Source organism: Bufo gargarizans, chromosome 1 (assembly GCF_014858855.1).
Source record: "Bufo gargarizans isolate SCDJY-AF-19 chromosome 1, ASM1485885v1, whole genome shotgun sequence".
In the NCBI taxonomy this organism is placed as follows: domain Eukaryota; kingdom Metazoa; phylum Chordata; class Amphibia; order Anura; family Bufonidae; genus Bufo; species Bufo gargarizans.
In genome coordinates this window covers 534,009,216-534,036,312 of record NC_058080.1, presented here as the reverse complement: position 1 = coordinate 534,036,312, position 27,097 = coordinate 534,009,216, and the positions used below count along the sequence as shown (strand labels likewise).

At 44.1% G+C, this 27,097-nt stretch overlaps 1 protein-coding gene across 1 annotated transcript; it reads right to left on the bottom strand.

Moving 5' to 3' along the window:
- Nucleotides 1-5,725: 5,725 nt before the first annotated feature.
- PRKAB1 (protein kinase AMP-activated non-catalytic subunit beta 1) lies at nucleotides 5,726-26,950 on the bottom strand. The gene is made up of 7 exons (XM_044289094.1): nucleotides 26,692-26,950; nucleotides 18,787-18,953; nucleotides 16,566-16,659; nucleotides 11,031-11,145; nucleotides 9,265-9,398; nucleotides 6,780-6,848; nucleotides 5,726-6,704 (listed from the first exon to the last, which is right to left on the bottom strand). Exons 1-7 carry the CDS (start codon nucleotides 26,833-26,835, stop codon nucleotides 6,627-6,629), a joined length of 801 nt encoding a protein of 266 aa, XP_044145029.1. The 5' UTR covers nucleotides 26,836-26,950; the 3' UTR covers nucleotides 5,726-6,626.
- Between the last annotated feature and the right edge of the window lie 147 nt (nucleotides 26,951-27,097).

Sequence of the window (27,097 nt, the reverse complement as noted above, 5' to 3'; positions counted from 1 at the left end):
CTACACTCCAGCACTTGCATATACATGAATAAAATATCTAATTACCCCAGCAAGTAGTGGATGAGGGGTGTATATTTTAGGCTGACTGAAACATGGCTGCCATCTTGAAAGCCGCCATATTGGATCAAGGACACATTTTTCCAATGGGAAGGGGGTCATTTAGCATATCAAAGAAGACCAGAAATTCATTTCCACAATCAGATTTGCAATGTCTTGTGGTTCAAAAGTTATCAACACAAAGTTGCAACAACATACGGGAACGTTCCGTGGGATGCACAGCTATTTTACATATTCAGTTGCTGAACCCAGAACTTTAAACTTTCTGTTTTGATAACTTTTGAACCACACGAGATATTGTACATCGGATTGCGGCAAACGATTTCTGAGAAAATTCTAGTCTTCCTTGATATGCTACATGACCTCCATCCTATTGGAAAAATTTGCCCTTGATTCAAGATGGTGGCCATGTTCCAGACATAGCCTAAAAGATAGGCCCCCTCAGCCATTACTTGCTAGGGTATTATTTTCCCTTTAGTTTCTGAAATAAAAAAGTGTGTTCTGCGACTTTTGACTCACTCTAAACTACTAAAATGATCAAAAAGTCATACATACCCCAAAAACATTAGCATTAAAAACTGCACGTTGGACCACAAAAAATTAGCCCTTGCACAGCTCGATAGACATACAAAAAGTTAGGGATGTCAGAATATGGTGTTGCAAAGAAAAACATTTTTTTATTTTAAGTATTGAAACAAAAGTTTCACTGTAAATTAGGCAACACTGTAAGCATACTGACCCACAGAATAAAGGGAATGTCATTAAGGCTGGGTTCACACGGGCGTGACGGATTGGCTCAGGATGCGTTCAGGGTGTGTTCAGTGAAACTCGCACTATTTTGCAAGCAAGTTCAGTCAGTTTTGTCTGCGATTGCGTTTAGTTGTTCAGTTTTTTTCCGCGTGGGTGCAGTGCGTTTTGATGCGTTTTTCACGCGCGTGATAAAAAACTGAAGGGTTACAAACAACATCTCCTAGCAACCATCAGTGAAAAACGCATCGCACTTGCTTGCGGATGCAATGCGTTATTCACGCAGCCCCATTCACTTCTATGGAGCCAGGGCTGCGTGAAAAACGCAGAATATAGAACATGCTGCAATTTTCAAGCATTGCAGAAGTGATGCGTGAAAAACAACGCTCATGTACACAGACCCATTGAAATGAATGGGTCAGGATTCAGTGCAGGTGCAATACGTACACCTACTGCATTGCGCCCGTGTGAACTCAGCCTTAATGATCAGTGAATGCTGTAAAGGTGCAGGGAGTAAGAAATTATAAAAAAAAAAAAAAAAGTTCATAATGGGAAGTGTTTAAGCTGCCATGGTGGGGGGGGGGGGGGGGGGGGTGATAGGGTGGAGCCAAGTGGGGTAAGTCCAAGCCATGCTGCAGAAATGATAGGATAATAGAGAGGGAGAAAGAAAGAGGAGGGAGTTGACATTCCTCTCACTAGTGGAAGAAGGACTTCCAGGTCCTATGTTAGAGGGTGTTTTTTTTTTTTTTCTGTCTTCAGCACTGTCCTTCCCACACAGTCAGTGAATCCCTGGGACTATAGAATATAGTGGATTCAACAACCGTATCGTTAAAGGAGTTGTCCCAAGAATAATATTCTACAGTTTTCAAACTGGCACCTGGATCCGAAGAGTTTTGTAATTGCATGTAATTAAAAGTTTATTATAGCTATCCAATTAAATCTAACGGCAACAACGCCGACTGCGGTTTTCTACCCCAAGGTCTATCCTAACTGCCACTAGCAGCAGCAAAAGGACATGCCAGCTTGAAATAAATAGAGCAATGAATGGGGAGATCTCTGGATCCATATGAGGTACAGGGCTGGTTCTAGCTTTGTTAGAAAGACATTGGCATGTACTAGACTATGTATGATTTACATTAATCATGTGGCAACTCTAAATGCTTCTGTAAGAATGTCAGCCAGGAGATGGATGATAGTGTACCATGTTTGGTGGGTGGGTCAAATACAAAGCTATCAGGATTCTCGGCAGGATACTGGACAGAAGAGGGAAAGATCTGAAGAGGACTGACATCTATGCCAAAAAGCTTGTGGTTGAGTCTGGAGGATGTCAATTCCACTGCCCATTTCAGGATCTAGGCCGACTGCACCATCACTACGGGTTCCACCTGATGGCTCAAATCCAGATGGTATGCACCGGAAGGAACAAAATCCAGTGAAATTTGGACAGATAGATCACCTGAAGCTCCAAGACATTGATCAGGAGGCTTGTTTCTGTCAGCAACCAACCAAGAGTGGATGACACCATCCCAATTGGGATCACTGTCCAGCGAAATGGGAGTATTTTCCCTGCAGTATGTAAGGGGGAGAGCCAGCACTTCAGTGCTTTGCCCATACTCCGAGGTAGAAGAATGGAATGGTTCAGGGACTTTGCAGATCAATGGAGATGCCCATTGAAGGGGTCTCATGTCTAGGAGAGGAGGGCTATTGCAGAACCTCTTAGCTCAGACAGGAAAGCCTGTCAAGGGAATGAGAAGGGGAGGCAGACCAATTTCTGTGGGTATTGGTAGACAGTGTGAGGAAGCCCAGATGCAGAATGGGACCTAGTAGACCAGAAAAAACACAGCCTCAAGTAATGCAAAAAGCCAGTTGAGAGCTGGAGCTCAACATGATGGTGGATTCTGGAGCCAACATCGGAGACTTAGTAGGCAGCAGACTTGATTATTGAAAGAATCTGGAAAGACAACCAGACAGCCCAGACGTGAAGGAGATCACTGGTGGCGGGGTAAGGTATAATCGTTCTCCGCGGTGCTGGCTAGGTCAGACCGCAAATATGCAGCTGCAACCTCTACCAAAAGAGCTAAACCCCCCCCCCCCCCAGAAACCTCTCACAATGGGGAAAGTGGCTTAGAGTGACTGTCCAAGAAGATACCCTAGGATTAATAAAATTAAGTGACATCTCTTCAAATAAAAGGGAAAATCAAGACATTGCTGCAGAACCTCTTGGAGACAAGGGAGGATACTTACCAAATCTCAAAATATCTACCCCATTTTCATCCTTATCACTTCAGCTCTCCTATGGGACTAGTACGGTTGCCACTTCAGTCACAGTACTCTGTTGCAGCTGTATGTTGGTGGGAGGCGAAGCATTTGCAAATAAAGGGTGACCCCATGGCTGTCAGTTAAAGAAAACCTGTCACCTGGATTTTGGGTATAGAGCTGAGGACATTGGCTGCTAGATTGCCGCTAGCACATCCACAATATCCAGTCCCCAGAGCCCTCTGTGCTTTTATTGTGTAAAAAAAAAAGATTTTATATATTTGTAAATGAGGCTACTAACGTTTCAGGAGCCCAGCACAGCATAATCCGAATCTCCTCCTTGCTCCCCGACATCACAAAGCTAGAGCGCTATAATCTCGCGATGCGCGAGCTAGCGCATGCGCAGTGTCGGCATAGTGTTCCTTCCCTGTGCTGGCATCAGCCTCAGGGAACAAACTGCACATGCGCTAGCTCGCGCATCACGAGATTACGGCGCTCTAGCTTTGTGACGTTAGGGAGCAAGGAGGAGATTCGGAGGATGCGGGGCAGTGCTGGGCTCCTTCACAATATTGTCAAAAATTGTTTTTTTGACACAATAAAAGCACAGAGAGCTATGGCGACTGGGTATTGCGGATGTGCTAGCAGCCCATGTCCTCAGCTCTATACACAAAATCCAGGTGACAGTTTCTCTTTAATAGAGGAGTGCCATAGCTGTTCCCCCATTGCCTTCTTGGGGGTAGGGTGGACAATATCATTTACTCTGACAACTAGGTACACCAGGGAAGCAGTTTTCCCCGTTTACCACCTAAAGGAAAATAAATAAATAAATATATATAACATACTAAGGCCTCATGCACACGGCTGCTGCTGTATTGCGGCCTGCATTGAATGGGCCAGCAATCCGAGAGATTCGGTGCGGAACAGAAGAACTACTGGTGTCTCCGCACTGCAAAAATAAAAATAATAGAACATGTTCTATTTTTTACGGTGCGGATGGACCACGGACCCATTCAAGTTGAGCCAACTAATGGGACGAGAGAGGTCTGACTCCTTCAGACTGTAAAGGGTTTCTGTCATGAGAAATAACGTTCTGGAGCTGACTGACATTAGCAATGGGCTAATGTCAGCAGTACATAACAGTGGGCTTTATAACTCCCTGCCTGCCGCCGTTCTCTTAAAGACTTTTAAAAGATGCTAATGAGCCTCTAGGTGCTATTAGGGCGTTGCTTCAGCACCTAGAGGCTCAGTCTACACACTCTTTGACACGCCCAGGTCCAGTTGATTGACTTTCAAGTTCTCCTCAGTGTCCCGTTAATCCTGCGCCGTCCAGTTTAGTATTTGGCGCAGGCTCAGTGAGTGAAGGACGCACTCCTGCTGCCGGCTTCCTTCCTTCGGCGAACACTCACTGCGCCGAATACTAAACGAGACGGCGCAGGCGTGGGATTTACGGGACGATGAGAACTCGAAAGTCAATCAACTGGACCTGGGCGCGCCAAAGGGTGCGTAGACCGAGCCTCTAGGTGCTGAAGCATTGCCCTAACAGATTCTAGAGGCTCATTAGCATTTTAAAAAGTATTTATTTTAAGAGAGTGGCGGCAGGGAGTTATAAAGCCCACTGTTATGTACTGCTGACATTAGCGATGTGCTAATGTCAGTCAGCTACATAACGTAATTTCTCATGACAGAAACCCTATAAGCTAAGACTGATTACTTCAGTGTCTGCAGGAAGGGGGTACAGCGGGTAGGAGAAGTTTAGGATCCTAGTGGCAGTAGCTATACCCATGGTTTTGGGTCACCCATACAAGCAAGAAAAAGGATTTTTGTTTTTGGCTATTACAGCAACATTGGACAAAGTCAATAAGTTAAAGGGAACCTGTCACCTCAAAAATACATCTACACCTGCCAGCAGTACCTCATAGTAGCCCGCAGTCTGATAATAATCTTATGTTTCATCCTGTAGTCCGATGCTGCATGAGCTCAAAAAACGCAGTTTTATTCTCCATCAGCACTATAGTGCCAGTCAGCTTGAAGTCAAGGGGGCATCGGCCTCCTTGCTTCAAGTCAAGGAAACCAAGCCCCCTCTTGCCCGAGAGTGACAGCCTGCAGTTCAGCCGCGATTGCCAAAGCCTTGCGCATGTGCGGTGCGCTCTGTACTCGTGCGCGATCCCATCTCCTGCTGCCGCTGTTAGCTGGAAGAATTATTGTAAAATGAATTTACATACGTATAGCGTTTTTATCTCTCTCCTTTTTATGGTGTGCAAATGCTCTTTAGGTTTTGTAAAAAATATGCATGTCAGAGGGAGTGTTAATGGGTAACTAAACCTTTATTGAAAAAGCGCAAAAGAAGAAGTGCATCTCAGAATCCTGTGCCCCTTCCGCTTGGCTTTTCGATCGTGTGGAGTACAGATCCAATATTCTTTCTATGGACCTGAAATGCCACATACTCAGTAAGGTGTGCAGAGCTGACAAGAGGCAGAGTGCTCCGAGCATCACTTCTGTCCCTTCCTTTATTTTTTTTTTCAACAAAAATTTAGTTACCCTTTTGGCATAAAACATAAGTCACAAGGGCTGGTTATATGACCACATAAAAAAATATTTGGGCCTAGTCAGTGTAATATATGTTGTGTACATACATACATTACATACCACACATTAAAATACAAAACCATCTGTATGTTTTATATGTTTATGCACATTTTAAAAGGAAAATCCTAAATATAGATAAATACACTGTACATTAAAACAACTATATGAAGTAGGACCACACTTCTATCCTGTGCATTGTATATCTGTGGCACACAGTCCTAGTTATACATGCATGGGTTGGACATGTTCTTTAGTGTATCCTATGGGAACGGGCTTTAATCTTGTGCAATATGTGACCACTGACAAACATTAGATAAAACCCAACATTTTTAATATATATTTTTGATTGACTAAGATCTAGGTCAGTAATGGCTAACCTCCAGCACTCCAGCTGTGGTGAAACTATGACTCCCAGCATGCTCCATACATTTCTATGGAGTTCTGAGAACAGCCAAGCAAAGTGGCACCTTGGGAGTTGTAGTTTTACCACAGCTGGAGGTTAGCCATCACAGATCTAGGTGATCTGCAGTGTCTCTATCAGGTAAAATCCCTACATGCCAGTCTTTAATTATTTACAGTGTTAGTAATTGTATTCACAATTGTCCTCACTTCACAGAGGAAAAAGGCAAGTCTGTCTGCTAGTACTGGTGACCAAACATCTCCAACCTTAGATATATTTTTATATGGGGGGGAAACTACAGAATCTGTCCCATGAACAGCCCAACAGGGCACACATAAGGCTGGCAATGTGCTGAAAAATATGGAGTACCGGTATGTGAAATCCTACAGCAATCGAGTGCAATAAAAGGTTTACTACAGCAAAGGCTGCACGGTCACTAGTAGACCTAGACTGCGGACCAGTAGATGCTCAACACAATACTGATAGCTACTTCTCAGTTTGCAAATATTTAATGCATTTAATATGTAAAAAAAAGTTGGAAAAGGCGTAAATAGAAGTGAGAACAGTCCATGGATACAGCTCATATTGGCTTGTACAGCAACGTGGTGACATATTTCTTCTTGTAACGGTGAGTAGCACTTAATACCATCACGCCATCCTAAAAGAAAAATACACAAAGATGTAATATAGTCCTTTACATGTATCTTCAGTACACTGAGGTTAATGCTTTTACCTTGATGGAGAGGGCATATAGGTGATTTAACATAACATGGTTTGGTTCTGGGAGCAAAGCTGGATCACACTGGAAAACAGCAGAAATATTCAGTTAAATTCAGCATTGTAAACCACTAAATCTAAAGTATTTCTTATGCCGAGCTAAATCTAAGTATTTCGTATTTCTAGCCTACTTTTAGCAGACTTTTTCCATCTTTGGGGGCTTTTCAGGCAAACCTCCCATGTGGACAGATATGTGGAGGGAAGCACATTTACCTGCTCCATGCTGCTGGGTTCTGGCTCCTTTGCTCCCCCATTGCAGTGCTCTAATCCCCTCGTGTGAACATTGGGTTTGACAGCCTGTCAACCAAATAGTGGTCACAGCGGTAACGCGCCCCCCCTTACATCATGTGACCCACTGACAAGACGCAAAGGAGTGCGGCCAATGATTGCCTGCTGCCATCAAGCTGGATTTTGACACATGGAGACCTGAGCGCTGAAGAGGGGGCGAAGAACAAGTAAGGCTATTTTCACACTCGCGTTTGGTGCGGATCAGAAAATACAACCGCATGTATCCGTTCAGAACGGATCAGTTTGTATCATCTTTAACATATCCAAGATGGACCCATCTTGAACACCACAAAGTCAATGGAGGACGGATCCGTTTTATATTGTGCCAGGTTGGCTCAGGTTTGTCAGACGGACACCAAAACGCGGTGTCCACCTCCAAAGTCGAACGGAGGCAAACTGATGCATTCTGAGCTGATCCTTTTTCCATTCAGAATGCATTAGGGCAAAACTGATCCGTTTTGGACCGCTTGCGAGAGCCCTGAAGGATCTCACAAACGGAAAGCAAAAACGCCAGTATGGAAGTAGCCCAAGTATGCAGGTCTGGCCATGTGCAGGTATGGGCCTGCGTGAAAAGCCCCTGAACATGTAAAACTTCTTCAAAGTGGATTTGTCAGCCTAATAGGCTAGCCTACAGGTTCATAGTCCTAGCAGCCAAAATGGAACAAAAGAGCTAAAAGAATACAGTGGACTCATAACCATCACATAAGGTAGCATATTAGGCTGGAAGATCTGCATGAACGTGTAAATCTGTACCGTTTAGGGCTCATGCACACAGCTGTATTAAAAAGGTAACTCATTTATTTATTTTTTTGATAGTTTATTAGAGCTAGGCATGTATACCTTAGTTAGTCTGTCAATGATTGTCAAAAGTAATTACCTTATAATAACAGCTTTTATTAATGTCCTCTGTCCCTTTCCACTGCTCCCTTAAAAGACCGTTGCTAGGGCTTGTCTGTCTTCCTTTTAGTATAAACAGAAGACAGAGGGGCGGTCCTTCACACTGCATGCCTGCATTAGGCTTCAGAGTGAGGAGGCATGTCTCTCAGGAATCCAATCTGATTGGCTGGCAGGGAGCTGCTGGCTACAGCAAGTGTGTATGGGAAGTGAGGGACAGCAGTTTTGGCCTCAGACAACTGGCAGAGGAGCAATCTTTAGAAGGTCCTCATATTGTAAATGTTTAAACAGCCGTAACTAACGGAAAACTCTAGGAAAACAGTGGTATGTGAAGAAACTAAAGATTGCTTTATGCATAATGCTACTGCAGCAGTGACATATGCTAAAATTGATTTTTTGATGAAAACATGACAGTTATCCTTTAAGACTGTGCATCATCTGTATATTTCGCATCGGAGACAAGGTCTAGTCATCATTCTTGGTTCTGAATATATGGCTCCTCCACAGAGCCTTGGGGTGAGTTCACACTGAGTGTTTCTAGAGATAGGTTTTCCTTCAGGTTCTTCAGCAAAAGACAGAAGTGGATCCAGCAGGAAGAAGTCCTTCCTTTAAATTTCTGATTCCTTTTGAATTCAGTTCTGGCTAGAGCTGAAAAACATGCAGGAAAAAAAAAACTCTGTGGGAACCTACCCTAAATCTGCGAGATCTGCTGGCACATATCCTCATCCTGCTGGTAAATGATGACTGTACAGCCTCTGAACATTTGTACTCTAGGCATCTTTATTCTAGATTTTTGTTTGATTTTAGATATTTAAATTTTCTATGGGGACTGCCATCTTGCCTGAGCCGTTAACAGCATGTAGAGATAGCTTAACAACAGCATTTTGTCTCCGCTTAAAAATCATCTTCTGAGCGGAAACAGAACGGACCCCATTATAGTCTATGGGGTCCTAAGGGCTCCGTATGACTCAGTTTGGCGTCAGTTATGTGCTTATCCGTCCTTACCGTTCTCCTGCCCCTAAATGGAGCAGGAGAACGGAAAGGCTGAACGGTGATGTGAACGTAGCCTTAGGCAAACTGAATTCTGGAAAAAGAATAATGGTTACAAATTAAAAATTGCATTAATCTGCCATGAGCAAAAACAGAGCCTCATCTGCTCATATGATCATTAATACTAATTTTTTTTTTTTTTTTTTTTTTTTTTTTTATAGAAAGCATCCTAGCACCATACCAATAAAACGTAAGGAATGTTTGCTTACAGAAATGCCAGTGTCTTTGTTAAGGATAACTTGCAGTAGATGAGGTGGTAAAATGGGAGGAGACTTGAAACGTTCTTCTAGCTTACAGTTATATGAATCTTGTTGGTATGGACCAGGCGGCGAGCTGGACAACTCTGAGCAAACAGAAAAATAAGTCATGTTAAAGGGGGTCAAACTGCCGACAGTAGTAGAGCAGGAGAAGGTGAAGTCATAATAGCTATGAGAAAAAGGAATTCTAATCCACCTCACACCACGATCACACGTGTCCTATGGGTGTTCCCTTACTGTGAAGTCTCCTTGGCCCTTTACACTGAACTCTCGTGAATCCCTCCCCTCTGCCCTTGAGCGACAGTTCTAGAGGTCTTTTGGATGGATGCTACAGCTGTCACTCAAGAGCAGAGGGTAGGGGGTTAGGAGCATTCACTGCAAGTAGCCCGAGAGACTGCACAGTAAGGCCTCTTTCACACGGGCGTCAGTTTTTTTGCCCGGATAAGAGGCGGGTGCGTTGCGGGAAAATGCGCGATTTTTCCGCGCGAGTGCAAAACATTGTCATGCGTTGCACTCGCGTGAGAAAAATCGCGCATGTTTGGTACCCAAACCCGAACGTCTTCACAGAAGTTCGGGCTTGGGATTGATGTTCTGAAGATTGTATTATTTTCCCTTATAACATGGTTATAAGGGAAAATAATACAAGCATTCTGAATACAGAATGCATAGTAAAACAGCGCTAGAGGGGTAAAAAAATAAAAATTAACTCACCTTAGTCCACTTGATCGCGAAGCCGGCATCACCTTGTGTCTCCTCTGCTGAACAGGACCTGGGGTGAGCTGCTGCATTAAATAGAGGTTAAGGACCTTTGATGACATCACTCCGGTCATCACATGGTACGTCACATGATCTTTTACCATGGTGATTCACCATGGCAAAAGACCATGTGATGACCGGAGTGACGTCATCAAAGGTCCTTAACCTCTATTTAATGCAGCAGCTCACCCCAGGTCCTGTTCAGCAGAGGAGACACAAGGAGATGACGGCTTCGCGATCAAGTGGACTAAGGAGAGTTAAATTATTATTATTTTTTAACCCCTCTAGCGCTGTTTTACTATGCATTCTGTATTCAGAATGCTATTATTTTACCTTATAACCATGTAAGGGAAAATAATAATGATCGGGTCTCCATCCCGATCGTCTCCTAGCAACAGTGCGTGAAAATCGCACCGCATCCGTACTTGCTTGCGGATGCTATGCGATTTTAACGCTTCCCATTCACTTCTATGGGGCCTGCGTCGCGTGAAAATCGGACAATATAGAGCATGCTGCGATTTTCACTCAACGCACAAGTGATGCGTGAAAATCACCGCTCATGTGCACAGCCCCATAGAAATGAATGGGTCAGGATTCAGTGCGGGTGCAATACGTTCACCGCACGCATCGCACCCGTACGGAAAACTCGCCCGTGTGAAAGGGGCCTAAGTGAACATCCAGAAGACATCTGCGGTCTTACCATTAGACAGTTCTGGCTTATACATCTAGTATGACCAGCACTGTCAGGAGGTTTGAGGGGGTCTGCTGGTTCTTGCTGCTTGGGTGTAATCTTTTCAGTCACACACACAAATCACTGACCTGGAACATTTTATGTTTTATATACGGAAAAAAAAAAAAAAAAAAAAAAAGCTAAAAGCATGTTACATAACTTCTAAAAAGGTGCTCAGTGCTTTATTCGGAAAGGACAAGTGAAAGGGTTTATAGTGAATAAAAAGACCTACCTGACCCATCAGAGCCTTTCTGAGAATCCACCATTAAGGCATCAAAGACTTCAAAATCAGTTTTCTTCACAGTAATGACATTGTTGATTGTGCCAAGCTGACTAGTTACTACTGGCTAGACAGAGAAAGAACAAACTATACTTAGGGCGTTATAGTGTGGCCAAAGGGAAACATCCTACCCAAACAGTGTCCTATTTACTCCAGAAAACCCTCCTTATTAAACAAAACTGTGTAAAGTGACATCTTGAAGCAAACGCCCAAAAATGGCATTTAAAGGGGTTGTCCCATAAAAACATTTATCACGTATCCACATAGGTATGTGCTTTGTTTTTACAATTTGAAGAGGCTGTCAGCAAGATTACCTATTATATTACACAATTAAAGCAGAACTCCAGTAGAAAGAAACACAACTATCTGATCACACTAAGCACTTCTTTATGTACACTAATTGACAAAAAAAGAAGAAAGGAACCCAGATAGCAATTGCTTGGCGTGCTGTCTCAGGTAGATTACAGGAATGGTCTGAATACACACTGGGTGTTGCCACGAGAGAGTATAAAAATGTTTCTTCGGCTACCCTATAAAAAAAAAAAAAAAAAAAAAAAAAAGATTCCCAGAGGTTACTTTTGGGTAGTGTACCTCTTGATGAGAGATTATTGCCTGGTAGACATGCCTCTATGACGCACTAACAGGCATTTTGTACAGTTGACGGATTTTGAGAGGAAGCGCATCATTGGACAGAGAAGTAGGATGGTCGTTTTGACAAATTGTCCACCACTTATGCAGTACTGACCTAGCTGTTAGGGGCAGTGGTTAAGTGAGGGAACACACACAGTGAACAGCCTCTGGATAGCTCAGAGAGACAAGTAGAGAGGATTGTTTGATCCACTTAGGCTACTTTCACACTAGCATTTTTGATCCGGCAGGGTTCAGCAAAAACGCTTCCGTTACTGATAATACAACCATCTACATCAGTTATGAACGGATCCGGTTGTATTATCTTTAACATGGCCAAGACAGATCCGTTTTCTATTGTGTCAGAGAAAACGGATTTGTCCCCTTTGACTTGCATTGTGGGTCATGACGGATCTGTCTTGCTCCGCATCCTAGGACGAAAAGAAAACCGCAGCATGCTGCTCTCCGGTATGAGAACGGAACAGAGCGCATTTTGGAGCACTCCATTTTGTCCAGTTACATTTTGTCCCCATTGACAATGAATGGGGACAAAACTGAAGCGTTTTTTTCCGGTATGGAGACCCTATCATGGATCTCAATACCGGAAAATATTAACGCTAGTGTGAATGTAGCCTAACAAGCGTGAGCAGCTTCTCCAGTTTAGTTGTCCACCATTCAGACATGGGTGGTACCTTCATTACACACTCATCTTTACCCAGACCATTTCCAGGCGCTTAGCAGAGGGAAATTTGGTGTAATGGCTCTCATTATGTGTCCTACCACTTACAGCCAGCCACTGTTTGCAGTGGTGTTGTGAACAAAATATCTGGACTGCTATGGACTGGAATCATTGTTTTTAGTGACAAATCCAGGTTCTGTTTGGGATCCGAAGGTGGTTGGGTTTGAGTATGGAGGCCTTGAGTGCTTCAAACCTGACTTTGCTGTGGAGCGACACACTGCCCCAACTGCTGGTGTGATGATCTAAGGAGCCATTGCATACGACAGTTGGTCATTTCTAGTAGTGATACGATGGACACTAACAGTTCAGACATATGTGCAGGACATCCTGTGGCCACATGTGTTGTCTCTCATGGCAGGGCTATCCCTTACATGAGGTCTCTGCAGTGCGATTATCCTTCCCACTATATTCTCCTAGATAAATTACCCTTCGTAGTTTCTTAGCTTATCATTTTAAAGTCAGATTTTCTTGAGGCCGTGTTGCCATAATTTGCGCTGCAGAGCATCGCTCTGGGGACTCCAAGAAGGCGCTCAGTCCGGATGTCTAGAAGCTCCAGTTCTCGCGAATCTCGCAAGAACTTGAGCTCCTTCTCCCTGGTTAAGAGCGGGGCGCTGCGATTGGATGCACTCGCTGCCAGGGAGAGCATAACCGTGCCCACCAGAACTTAGAGAACAACGCCTACTATAACTTCGTCGCTTCATTTGCATATGAGGCGACAAAACTAACGGAGAGCGTAGCGGGCGAACGGGAGGGGGGGGGTTGAGAGTCTGGACATCAGCGAGAGCAGCCCCATAAGGTCGTATAAGAATTCAACACACCATTTTCTGATGAAAGGTCCTCTTTAAGATCCTCTTCCATGGGGCTAAACTGAAAGGCTCAAGAAAATCATCTGTCCTGTCTATTATTTCTTGCAGCAAAAATAAGATCCTTTTTTAATTTGATTGCCCTACTATATGCTGCTTCAATAACCTCAGTTTTCAATCATCTAAGGCTACTTCCACACTTGCAGCAGAGGATTCCGGCAGGCAGTTCCGTTGACTGAACTGCCTGCCGGATCTGGAAACCTGGACGCAAAACAGATGGCATTTGTCAGACGGATCCGGATCTGTCTGATAAATGCACTGAAATACCGGATCAGTCTCTCCGGTGTCATCCGGAAAAACGGATCCGGTATTTTTTTTCCACAGATTTCAAGATCTGCGCATGCGCAGACCGGAAGAACGGATCCGGCAATTTCAATGGAAAGTGCTCAGTATTTTTGGCCGGAGAGAAAACTGCAGCATGCTGCGGTATTTTCTCCGGCCAAAAAACGTGAGAGGGACTGAACTGATGCATCCTGAACGGATTGCTCTCCATTCAGAATGCATTAGGATAAAACCGATCATGTTTTTTCCCCAGTATTGAGCCCCTGTGACGGAACTCAATACCGGAAAAGAAAAACGCTAGTGTGAAAGTACCCTAACAAAATCCACATCAGGGGCATTAATGAGACAAAGAGGTAAAAACTGACCATAAGGTACAGCTCTTGTACAAATCTTAAACTGTAGGTACATAAGTATGCACAGCGTGTTCAGAATTTTACGGCAACTGAATCCTTGGCCCCACACGACCTTGGGAGTTTATTGGGTCTGGAGAATGATGTGCACACAGTCAGAGGTGATATAAAGTCATCGGTCCCTGTTCCCGTTACATCTGGTAATGTCACAGATATTTTTTTTTCAAGACAGGTGAAGGCCGACACAAAAGAGATAAACTATAAAAAGGATGAATACAATTTGTCAGTTTTTGAATTGAAATGGTTATAAAGTCGGCAGGACTTGATTATCAAGCCTGCTAATAAAGTCTAGGAAATATTATATTGAAGAGGCCGATCAGCGGCTGAGAAACCCAAATGTATAGGACTTGCTTGCTGGGAATCCATTACCGAGGTATGAGACCACAGTGCAATTGTTATTGGGGGAAAGGGGTGTCATTTTTAAAAGAATGATTTTTCCATTCAAATGTATAGAGCGAGGACTTCACTGCAGAGATGAAAGGCAGTGTTACGAAGAGGAAGTAGTGGAGTGTATTATTTGGGGTCTTTACTGTATGAAGTCAGAGTTTAGCAGGAGACATGCAATTTTTCTGCAGAGTGAAGCCTCTTTAATTTCCAGTACTGAACCAATAGGGCCCGATGGTTTTAAAGGGAACCCGTCATCAACTTTATGCTGACCTCACTGAGGGCCGTATAAAATAATGACAGAAATGCTGGTGTCAGCGATGTGTCACTCATGAGCTAATAGCAAGTGGTTGCCGAGAACCAGCATCATAATCACTGGAGACCAGGCCTTGAAAAGAGTCAAATCTGCCCGTAGAAGAGTCCTGGTTATTCATAATCTCCTGCCCATCTGCTGATGATTGTCTTCTACCGAGTTTTCTCCCTTTCTCTCTAGGAGAGAACTGTCAATCAGATGGGCAGGAATAACCAGGACTCTAAGGTGACAAGTAGGAGGCTGTATCCAGGGAGTGCCATACTATGCGCTCTCTTCTTCTGATTACATTACTGGGTTTTCCGCTACCTGGAGCTACAGAGCACAATCTCTATACGCACAGCAGTCTATTTTGACAGATACCAGTGCATTACTATGAAATCGCAGTGTGTGGATGGTGGAGTGCCTAGTGACTCTTTTGTTTGACAAAGTGTTATTTTAGGTTTTATTTTGTTTGTCATTTTAACACCCCCAACTGGAGTATACCTATCTTTGCGAGTTTGTAAGAAGTTGCAGTTTATAAATCTGGCGTGCACCTAATTAACATACCAAACCATACTATACCCACTTTTCAACAGTGGAGATAGTGGTGTCAAACCAAATAAAGTTGCACTTTTTTTGCACGCATTTTCGGCCTGAATTCTGACACAAATGGAAAGCTAAATTCCCTCATCAGCAGTAAGAGTGACAGGAGTTTCCCTCTTGCTAAGAAGCTAAGAAACCAGCAGCAAAAAAAAAAAAAAAAAAAAAAAAGGAGAGAACAAGTGAGAAATAGACACAGGGAAAACACTTTAGTTTTGGTTTGGGTTTCCCTTTAAAGGAATTGTTCCATTACAATGTTTCTTCCACAAGAGAGGAGATAAGTGTCTGACGGGTGGGGGTTCCGACTGCTGTTGCCCCCAGAACAGGGCACACGTGCGCCACTCCATTCAACTTTATGGGGGAGATAGCTGAGTGCTTGTACTATGCCATCTCTGGCAGCCCCAGACAAAGCTGTGGCGCGCACGTGTTTCCACAGCTCCATTCAGACAAGGGAACACTGGCCCCCCATTCTAGTGACTGGACGGGGCCCCAGCGGATTGACTCCTGCTGATCAGGTACTTATCTCCTGCCCTGTCAATATGAGATAAGTAGTTATAATGCAACACCTTTAAGACCAACCAACTGGTGGTCCTGCACCCAATGAGAGGCCCTCAAATTCCCACGATATTGCTCAGCCAACGGTATGTAGCCATGTGACACATCACGGCCAGTCAGGCTTTTTAGAAAATAAGGTTGTTGACGAATAAGGTTATTGATGAATAAGCAATGAAACAGACATACAGAACACTGTCACGAAGAGTTAAAAATGAGGGAACATCGATAACTCTAATGGTTTACCTGGGTATAGTAATGCCCACTGGCTTCTTTCGATTAAGTTATTAATGAAAATGAAATGCTCATAAGATAGTATACACACAGGCAGACAATGTGCTGCGATTTGGCAAAAAAAATAAAATAAAAAAAATAAAAAATAAATAATGTGTGTTCACCTTTAAAAAGGTATGCGGCGAACAGCCAAACTGCAGCACCATGGCAAAAGGCACCTGGATCACCTGTCAGGGGAAACTAAATACAGACAGCTAAGATTTCAACCATAAAATCCTGTTCTTTTCCCGTGAGATATGGCAGAGGTGCATGGCTGCCACTTATCTCTCCCTTCCAATAACGGGTTTATGTGTAGAGATGGCGGGCTACTCTTTCCAGTGGCAGCGTAAAAGGTCAGTAGCGTACACTGACATGACCGGGTGTATACTGGCTGCAACATCCAACATGTTTCTGTTAACAGCTTTGATAAAAAGCACTGCTGAATTCTGCAAGCAGCACAATTACCTCCGCAGGGTCATGTGTCCACTGGCCGTCCACAAAAAACTTGTACTGGTGATCACCTTCTGGCAGGTCCAGTATTGCAACAAAGTTGTTGTGGCTGTAACATAAGAGAATCCAGTGTAAAGTACAACGATAGTGGAAAACATTCTAGACATCGTACAACCACGCCACTGTTAAAAGGCAGTCTGTGACCGAGAAAATTCACTATTAGGACTCTTTCACACGGGCGTTGAGGGTGAGGGCCGGATGCAATGCAGGTGCGTTCAGGGAAAATCGTGCGAGTAGGTTTGACTGCGATTGCGTTCCGCTCAGTGTTTTGCACGCGCGCGAGAAAAAAAACGAATGTGGTACCCAGCCCCGAACCCAGACTTCTTCACTGAAGTTCGGGTTTGGTGTTCTGTAGATTTTAACATTTTCCCTTACAACAACATAACTCACCTCATCCACTTGTTCGCGCAGCTGGCATAGTCTTTTCTTCTTTCAGGACCTGCAAAAGGACCTTTGATGACTAATCGCACTCACCACGTGGTGAGCGTGGTGACGTCAGCGCAGGTCCTGCTGAATGAAGATTGAAGGATCTTCAATCTTCATTCAGAAGGACCTGCGCTGCCATCACCACGCTCACGTCAGTGCGATTAGTCAAAGGTCCTTTTGCAGGTCCTGAAAGAAGAAGAAAGAAAACTATAGTGGCTGCGCGAACAAGTGGATGAGGAGAGTTAATTTTTTTTATTTTTTAACCCCTCAATCAACATTTTAGCAAGCATTCTGTATTAAGAATGCTATTATTTTCCTTTATAACCATGTTATAAGGGAAAATAATACAGTGATTAGACTTTAATGGGGTCCGGGGTTGCTCATCCCTATCATTTCCTAGCAACCATGCGTGAAAATAGCACCGCATCCGCACTTGCTTGCGATTTTCACGCATCCCCATTCATTTCTATGGGGCCTGCGTTGCGTGAAAAGCGCAGAATATAGAACATGCTGCGATTTTCACACAACACACAAGTGATGTGGGAAAATCACTGCTTATCTGCACAGCCCCATTGAAGTGAATGGGTCCAGATTCAGTGCGGGTGCAATGCGTTCACCTCACGCATTGCACCCGCGTGGAATTCTCGCCCGTGTGAAAGGGGCCTTAAACTAGGCACAATGCCTTGTAGGGCTAGCTCAGCTGAATGTAAGGATACCTTTTCACTCAACGATCTGTTCATTCTGATGTACTTCTAAGGCTACTTTCATACTAGCGTTGTTTGAATCCGGCGTTCAATTCCGTCACCGGAACTGCCCGCCGGATCCAGAAAAACGTGTTAAAACGGATTACATTTGAATCCTGATCAGGATTTTGATCACAATGAAAAAAAAAATCTACTGGAGAAAACGGATCCGCCATTTATGGACTTTTTTTTCCCACATTTTTTCAGGTTTAACATGCAAAAGCCGGATCCGGTGTTAATGCAAGTCAATGGGAAAAAGGCCGGCTCCGGCGTTCAGTCAAAGTGTTCGGGATTTTTGGCCAGAGGTAAAAATACAACATGCTACAGTTTTCTGAAAAGCCTGATCAGTCAAAAAGACTGAACTGAAGACATCCTGAACAGATTACTCTCCATTCAGAATGCATGGGGATAAAACTGATCAGTTATTTTCCGGATTTGAGCCCCTAGGACAGAACTCAGCGCCGGAAAAGAAAAAAGTGAAAGTAGCCTAACCCACATGCCAATGAGGTGCACAGAAAGCGGGCTGAAGCCACTCTGTGCACCCTTTCTCCTCCTGTTTCCACTGCCAGCCTCTCCCTCTCCTTTATGATTGACATGGCCAGGCAACTAAGCAGGAACCTTGCCCTGTCAAAGAGAAGGAGGGGAAGTAAGCAGAAGGAACAAGGGTGCACAGACAGTCTTCAGCCCAAAGAAAACACCTAAATACACATGTATAAGTAATAAATAAAAAAATTGTAAAAATGATTAAAAAAAACAAAGCCCAATCTGTCAAAAAAAAAAAAAAAGGACACTAAATGTACTTTAATAAAGTTTTTCACCAACATGAGCATAAAAAAAAAAGTTTTGTTTTATGATGTGTTCAGGTCCTCCAAGAAAAAAGGGATTCAAAAGTCTCCATACATCGCCAACAGAATTCTTAGATATTCTGCATTTATATTATATAATAAAAGCAGATTTCTTTTTTTCCAGGTAAATAGTGATGCTCACAGCATAACCGTGCAACGTACCTTCTGATGAGAGGAATTTTCCCCCAGTTATTAAATGAACCAGATAGGTAAATTTCTTTCCCTCCACCAGTCCAGCGAAATACAGTTGGCCGCGCCTGAGTTGGAGCTTTATCATTTACTTCTAAATCATGCTGCCACGCTAGGAATTCATCCTTTTCCAGCGGTGCCTGCAAGAACAAGGGTTAGAAGAGAAGATCAGATCACAAATAGTTCTGTAATTAAAGGGTTTTTTATTTGACTAAAGTGCCAGGAACAAGGTTCCTTCCCTGCTCAACCACTTTGTCATCTTTCCGGCGCTGCTGCCAGTGAAGTATCATTTGGCTGCAGAGGTGACGTACCGTATACCTCTGCAGCCAACCACTGGCCTCAGCGATCTCACCATGTGTACCACTGAGGACAGCGATTAGCTGCAGCAGTATACACATCACTGATGCAGCTAACAATACATTTCCCTTTATGGATTATTATTTCCTTGAATACCTGTTCTGTTTCCCCTGACCACTCCTAATTTGTCCTTTCTGGATGCGCGCGTACAGGATGGTGAGCGACGATCACCTGTGAATCTGATTACCCATTGGCTGATTAGGAGGCATTTATTTTAGGTACCACACGTTTTATATTTCCCGTAAGACGATATACAGAGTAGAATGTACATTGGCGTTGCGGTGGTGGTCGCTATTGTTTTACTTATCTATAACTTTTTGTTATGGCGCTTTAGTGATTTGTTATGTGCTAAGAGGAGGCCTATGTATTTGTTAGGTTAAGAAGGGGATGTTAAAGGGGTTTTCAGAGACTTTTTAACTGATGACCTTTGCTCTGGATAGGTGAACAGCAACTGATTGGTGGGGGTCCGACACCTTGTATTTTGTATTCATTTGTGTGCTGACTGCTGAGGCTTTATGCATCTGTAAATTATTCTAACTGTACACAGCCCAGCTATTATTACTGGTCACCGGCTGGGGAAGGTGCGGGATTGGAGCGGGCACAGATAGGGAAGGTACGTTTTTATTATTTTACCAGGCTCTCACACTTTAATAAGAAATAAAAAAATTAAGTCGTTTAATGTTATCCCAACAATTATCATTAATTAAAATCTAGGGCCACAACTTTATGAACTGTATATAGTGGTGTGTGGGTGAATATAAACATGGGGTGTAAGCACGTTAAAGTGGTTTTCCCAAACATTCAAAACATTTTTTTTTTTTCCTGGAAGAGAGCTACAAGTGAGAGGACTGGGGGTGGCAGTGCAGGCACAAAGCCAAATTAACAAGGTAACATCTCTAGCCTTGCCCAATCCATATCCATACAGAGTCAGTTTGGGTTACCTTGCAGCTTGATAATCATAAGGTAACTCGTGTAGGTGTGATATATAGACCACCTAGCCAAGTCAAAGAATTAGATAAGCTACTAGTTGAGGAAATAACTTCCCCTTTCAATGTCATTGTAGCTATAATTATGGGAGACTTCAATCTTCCTGATGTAAACTGGAAAACCAAAATTGCCAGGAGTACAGATATTCTAAATTCCCTACTGGGATTATCTCTACAGCAAGTAGTGGAGGAGCCAACCCGGAAGGAGGACATTTTAGATTTAGTATTCACAAATGGGAATTTGGTATCTGATATTACTGTAGGGGAAAGCTTGGGATCTAGTGATCACAAGTCAGTGTGGTTTACTATAAGTACAGTGACTGAGTCACACCGCACAAAAACAAAAGTTTTAGATTTTAGAAAAACAGACTTTTCTAAAATTAGATTAGTGGTATACGAGTCCCTATCAGACTGGAACAGTTTCATTGGAGTCCAGGAGAAATGGGACTACTTAAAAGTGGCACTATTGAAGGCAACAGAAAATTGCATTAGGCTTGTCAGTAAAAGCAAAAAAAGGAAGAGACCACTGTGGTACTCAGCAGAAGTGGCCAAAATCATTAAAAACTAAAAGATAGCATTTAGGAATTATAAAAAAAAAAAAAAAAAAACGAAGATGACAGGCAAATTTATAAGATTAGGCAGAGAGAGGCCAAACAAGTTATAAGAGCTTCTAAAGCACAGGCAGAAGAGAAATTAGCTCAGTCAGTGAAAAAAGGCGATAAGGCATTCTTCAGATACATAAATGAAAAAAGGAAACTAAAACAAGGAATTACCAAATTAAAAACAAAAGGAAGGTATATGGAAGAAGATAAAGAACTAGCTGACTGCCTCAATGAATACTTCTGTTCAGTTTTTACAAAGGAAAATGAAGGAAAAGGACCTCAGTTAGGAAGGAAGACTAATGAATCTTTTGACGCATGTGTCTTTACAGAGGAAGAGGTTCTAAGTCAACTGTCTAAAATTAATACAAATAAGTCACAGGGGCCTGATAGGATACACCCCAAGCTATTATAAGAGCTCAGCGGTGAACTAGCAAAACCATTAACAGATTTATTTAACCAATCACTGGTAACAGGAGTCGTCCCAGAAGATTGGAAATTAGCAAATGTTGTGCCCATTCACAAGAAAGGTAGTAGGGAGGAATCGGGCAACTATAGGCCAGTAAGCCTGACATCAATAGTGGGGAAATTAATGGAAACCATACTTAAGGAGAGTATTGTGGAACATCTAAAATCCCATGGATTCTAAGATGAAAAACAGCATGGGTTTACTTCAGGGAGATCATGTCAAACTAATCTTATTGATTTTTTTGATTGGGCGACTAAAATAATAGATGGCGGAGGTGCAGTAGACATAGCTTATCTAGACTTCAGTAAGGCTTTTGATACTGTCCCACATAGAAGGCTTATCAATAAATTGAGGTCTTTGGGTTTAGACTCCCATATTGTTGAATGGATTAGGCAGTGGCTGAGGGACAGACAACAGAGGGTTGTAGTCAATGGAGTATATTCAGACCATGGTCTTGTTACCAGTGTGATACCTCAGGGATCTGTTCTGGGACCCATATTGTTTAATATCTTTATCAGCGAAATTGCAGAAGGCCTCAATGGTAAGGTGTGTCTTTTTGCTGATGACACAAAGATTTGTAACAGGGTTGATGTTCCTGGAGGGATACACCAAATGGAAAAGGACTTAGGAAAACTAGAGGAATGGTCAAAAATCTGGCAACTAAAATTTTATGTTGATAAGAGCAAGATAATGCACCTGGGGCATAAAAACCCAAGAGTAGAATATAAAATCAGTGATACAGTCCTAACCTCAGTATCTGAGGAAAGGGATTTAGGGGTCATTATTTCCAAAGACTTAAAAAGGTAGGCAGACAATGTCACAGAGCAGCAGGAAATGCTAGCAGAATGCTTGGGTGTATAGGGAGAGGCATTACCAGTAGAAAGAGGGAGGTGCTCATGCCGCTCTACAGAGCACTAGTGAGACCTCATTTGGAGTATTGTGCTCAGTACTGGAGACCATATCTCCAGAAGGATATTGATACTTTGGAGAGAGTTCAGAGAAGAGCTACTAAACTAGTACATGGATTGCAGGATAAAACTTACCAGGAAAGATTTTAAGAACCTTAACATGTATATAGAGGGGATATGATAGAAACTTTTAAATACATAAAGGGAATCAACTAGGTAAAAGAGGAGATAATATTAAAAAGAAGAAAAACTTCTATAAGAGGACATAGTTTTAAATTAGAGGGGCAAAGGTTTAAAAGTAATATCAGGAAGTATTACTTTACTGAGAGAGTAGTGGATGCATGGAATAGCCTTCCTGCAGAAGTGGTAGCTGCAAATACAGTGAAGGAGTTTAGGCATGCATGGGATAGGCATAAGGCCATCCTTCATATAAGATAGGGCCAGGGGCTATCCATAGTATTCAGATATATTGGGCAGACTAGATGGGCCAAATGGTTCTTATCTGCCGACACATTCTATGTTTCTATACACGACTATTCCCATTTGCGCCCTACAAAGAGCAATCATGAGCCAACTCACAGTAATGATGCCCCCTATGATGCCTCCTTATAAAGTGCTTTCACAGTTTATAGTCCTTAGTGTCTTGCCACACAGGATGATGCCCGTTTACTGTTCTCACAAGACATGATGCCTCCTTAGTCCTCACTCAGCAGTGATGGGCCCTCAGTGACACCCTACACAGTAAAGTTGACTCCCAAGTACACAGTGCCTTCCCACACAGTATGATGCCCTCGACATACAGTGCATCTCTTCAGTGTCACACCACAGACAATATACCTCTAAGTGTCTCCAAAATGAATACTCACCTAGCCCACAAGTAACCGGGCAGATCACTAAGTGCACTCTCACTACATCATGCAGGAGTTACAGGTTGGATGGTGGAGCGGGAAGCCTCACCATTGCACTAACCTATATCTACAGGAAGCAGATACAGTTGCAATTAGGACTGCAGTACAGTGGCTGATATTCGGGACTGTCGGGAGGCTTGCGGCAAGTATAATACAGACTATGCCATTGTTACATTTGGTGCCCATATTTATATTTTAAAACGAATACCACAATTTTGCTGGTTGCCACTGGAAACAAGGAATGCTCGGGAGATTTCATGCAGAATTGTGAATGCAGCTATAGACAAGCTGTCACTCAGAGTGGTGGGGCACAGCCTAGAGAAGTAGTCACAGGGAAGCTCCGCCTCCAGAACACTTGCAGGAGCAGAATCTGGCAGAATAAAAGTTTGGTACTCCTGATAATAAAAACTCCCCAAAGGTATGTTTGTCCTGCTCTCCCCAGCCCCTAACTACCACTGTCAGCAGTACTACATGGTCAGAAATGCTCTCCCTTTAATTCTGTACTATAAATGCTGTTCAAAGGTGAACATATACTTCAAAGTTCATTTTTTCCCCTTAACAAAGGCTTATTGATTTAGCAGAATATCCTGGACATGAGGTTTTATCGCAGGAGCCGAACGGTCTTGCACCATCCAAAGTGCAAACATCGCCAACATAAAAAGTGAGAAGATCCAGTACCCGGTCTCCGGCCTCTCGTACCACACTGGTACAAATGATGGGATGGAAAGAATTCAGTATACTGCTGCACCAGATCTGAGGCGTTAGACTGGATACTGAAACCTATTCAGTAGAGGAAAGGTTCAGTCACAACCCTATTGAGTAACCTACATGTGGTGCTTACCGGTGCTTACTGCCCAGGGACCGCTACTTCAAGTTTGTGCGAGACGTGGGATTTTGTGTACAAAAAAACTTGCAAGTGACGTCTTGAAAGTTTCCCCTTCTCTGCCGCTTTTACAAATAAAACTTGAAAACCCCAGCATATTTAAAAAATAAATAAATAAATAATCTATGCTGGTGTAGGTTTCATATTCCAGAACATGGAAAATTCTTCAGGAGAAGAAGGGCCATAATTATTAACGCCTAGTAATCCTAGCGCGTTGTCGGTCACCGGGGTTTGTTATTAAGGCTACTTTCACACTTGCAGCAGGACAGAACCGGCAGGCTGGTCTCCCTGTCGGATCAGTCCTTCCGCCAGACCGCCGATCCGTCCCCATTGACTATAATGGGGACGGGGGCTGAGCTCCGGCGCACATTGCAGGTAAACTGGCACTGCGGGATCTGAATCCACAGTATGCGGGTTATACCCACAGCGTTCAACTTTTAGGGTCCATTCACACGTCCGTAGAATGGGTCCGCATCTGTTCCGCAAATTGTGGAACAGGTGCAGACCCATTCATTCTCTATGGGGCAGGAATGGATGCAGACAGCACACAGTGTGCTGTCCGCTTCCGCATTTCCAAAGCGCGCCCCCGATCTTCCGGTCCACGGCTACGAAAAAATAAAATAAAAATAAAATAGAACAAGTCCTATTCTTGCCCGCAATTGCAGACAAGAATAGGCAGTTCTATGGGGGTGCCGGCCGGGGGTATTGCGGATCCGCAATACACTACAGACGTGTGAATGGACCCTCACAATGCAAAGACTAAGGCCTCTTTCACGTGAGCTATACGGATTGTGTCAGAGTGTTTGCATTTTTTTTGTCCGGATTGTATGTGGGGGGTTTTCACACATGTAAAGAAAAACACTCAGCATCTCCCGGCCACCATCAGTGAAAACCACATTGCATCTGGATGCTATCTGTTTTTTCACACAAGTCCTATTCACTTCTATGGAGCCAGGGCTGAGTGAAAAACGCACAATAAAGAACATGCTGAGATTTTCCTGAACGCAGAGAGGATGCACAGGCCATTGAAATGTATGGGTCAGGATCCAGTCCGGATGCTCTGTGTTCACCACACGCATCGCATCCGGACGGAAAACTCACTAATAAGAAAGAGCCCAAAAGTGGTGTTAGTCCCGCTGTCATCCTAGAAGAACCAGTGGATTCAGCCAGATCTGCTGCGAGTTCACCCACGTCCACAAGAGACATATTTTGAGGCGTATTATGTATGATTTGGCGGTAAAATCCGCTGCTAGAGATGGAAAATCCATATGGGCATGTTCCGATCCAGTAACATCATTATACGCTGCGGAATTCCCGCGTACAACCCGCTGCAGATTTCCCACCGTGAGGCAGGTATCCCACCCCTTACCAGTTTTCGTGTTGGCGCCTACTTTGGGTTTGTTGTCTGTTGACAGCTTAGGGCTCTTTCACACCTGCGTTATTGTCTTCCGGCATAGAGTTCCGTCATTGGGGCTCTATGCCGGAAGAATCCTGATCAGGATTATCCTAATGCATTCTGAATGGAGAGAAATCCGTTCAGGATGCATCAGGATGTCTCCAGTTCAGGACCGGAACGTTTTTTGGCCGGAGAAAATACTGCAGCATGCTGCGCTTTTTGCTCCGGCCAAAAATCCTGAAGACTTGCCGCAAGGCCGGATCCGGAATTAATGCCCATTGAAAGGCATTGATCCGGATCCGGCCTTAAGCTAAACGTTGTTTCGGCGCATTGCCGGATCCAACGTTTAGCTTTTTTAGAATGGTTACCATGGCTGCCGGGACGCTAAAGTCCTGTGCAGCCATGGTAAAGTGTAGTGGGGAGCGGGGAGCAGCATACTTACCGTACGTGCGGCTCCCGGGGCGCTCCAGAGTGACGTCAGGGCGCCCCAAGCGCATGGATCACGTGATCGCATGGCACGTCATTCATGCGCATGGGGCGCTCTGACGTCACTCTGGAGCGCCCCAGGAGCCGCGCGGACTGTAAGTATACCGCTCCCCGCTCCTACTATGGCAACCAGGACTTTAATAGCGTCCTGGGTGCCATAGTAACACTGAAAGCATTTTGAAGACGGATCCGTCTTCAAATGCTTTCAGTACACTTGCGTTTTTCCGGATCCGGCGTGTAATTCCGGCAAGTGGAGTACACGCCGGATCCGGACAACGCAAGTGTGAAAGAGGCCTTAGGCTACTTTCACACTTGCGGCAGTGTGAGCCGGCAGGCAGTTCTGTCGTCGGAACTGGCCTCCGGATCCGCCTTTTTGGTTGTGACTGAAAGCATTTGTGAGACGGATCTGGATGCAGACCCGTCTCACAAATGCATTGCAAGAACGGATTCGTCTTGCATTCAGGCAAGTCTTCCGTTTTTTGGGCCGGAGATAAAACCATAGCATGCTACGGTATTATCTTTTGCCTGAACAGTCAAAAAGACTGAACTGAAGACATCCTGAACGGATTACTCTCCATTCAGAATGCGTTAGGATAAAACTGATCAGTTATTTTCCAGTATTGAGCCCCTAGGACGGAACTCAGTGCCAGAAAAGAAATACGCTAGTGTGAAAGTACCCTAAGGAAATGCAGGGTACTAGGAAAATCAAGCCGGGTGCCCTGCCCACCTGTGCCAGCCATACCAGCAGTGAAGGAGGGGGTGAGATTAGTCCTGCACATCAGCTCCTGGCAGGGACATTGCCCCCTCACTGCCAGCTGTCTGTGCCCATCACCAGCTGTCAGCACGGGCCCTACTGCTGCCCTGCAACCCCCACAACCTTCTTCACCTTGCTCTCCTCAGCCGGGTACATGTCGGCGTCCTCAGGGCTGTCCATTAGTATCTTGGCTCTGTCGTCTCCCTTGGTGGCGCCCCCACCGCTGTCCCTTCGCCCCTTTAGGGGTCCAGGTCGCTCGCTGCTGGTGTTCCCCATGTTCGCAGCAGGACAAACTACGAAGCGTTGAGGACTTTGTTTATGGAGCTCCCGGCTTCCGCCTCCTGCTTCCGGTAGCGGCGGTGGAACGCAGTGCGGTTCACGCCTCTCTGCCGCCCGATAACAGGATCTGAGAGTGCTCTACAGGTCGCGGTCTCTAGGGCAGACCCTTATTTTAGAACGGTGACGTCACTGGTTACTTGCAGTCTACAGGACGGAGCAGGACCTGCCCTTGTATGCACATTATTACTGAATCCTAGTA

Excerpts from the sequence above, each read along its gene's own strand:
- PRKAB1 (XM_044289094.1), bottom strand. The coding sequence starts at position 26,835 with ATGGGGAACACCAGCAGCGAGCGACCTGGACCCCTAAAGGGGCGAAGG. Across the intron at positions 6,849-9,264 it reads ACAAAGACACTGGCATTTCT|TGTGATCCAGCTTTGCTCCC; the intron begins GTAAGCAAACAT and ends GCTGTTTTCCAG. Across the intron at positions 6,705-6,779 it reads TATATGCCCTCTCCATCAAG|GATGGCGTGATGGTATTAAG; the intron begins GTAAAAGCATTA and ends TTTTTCTTTTAG.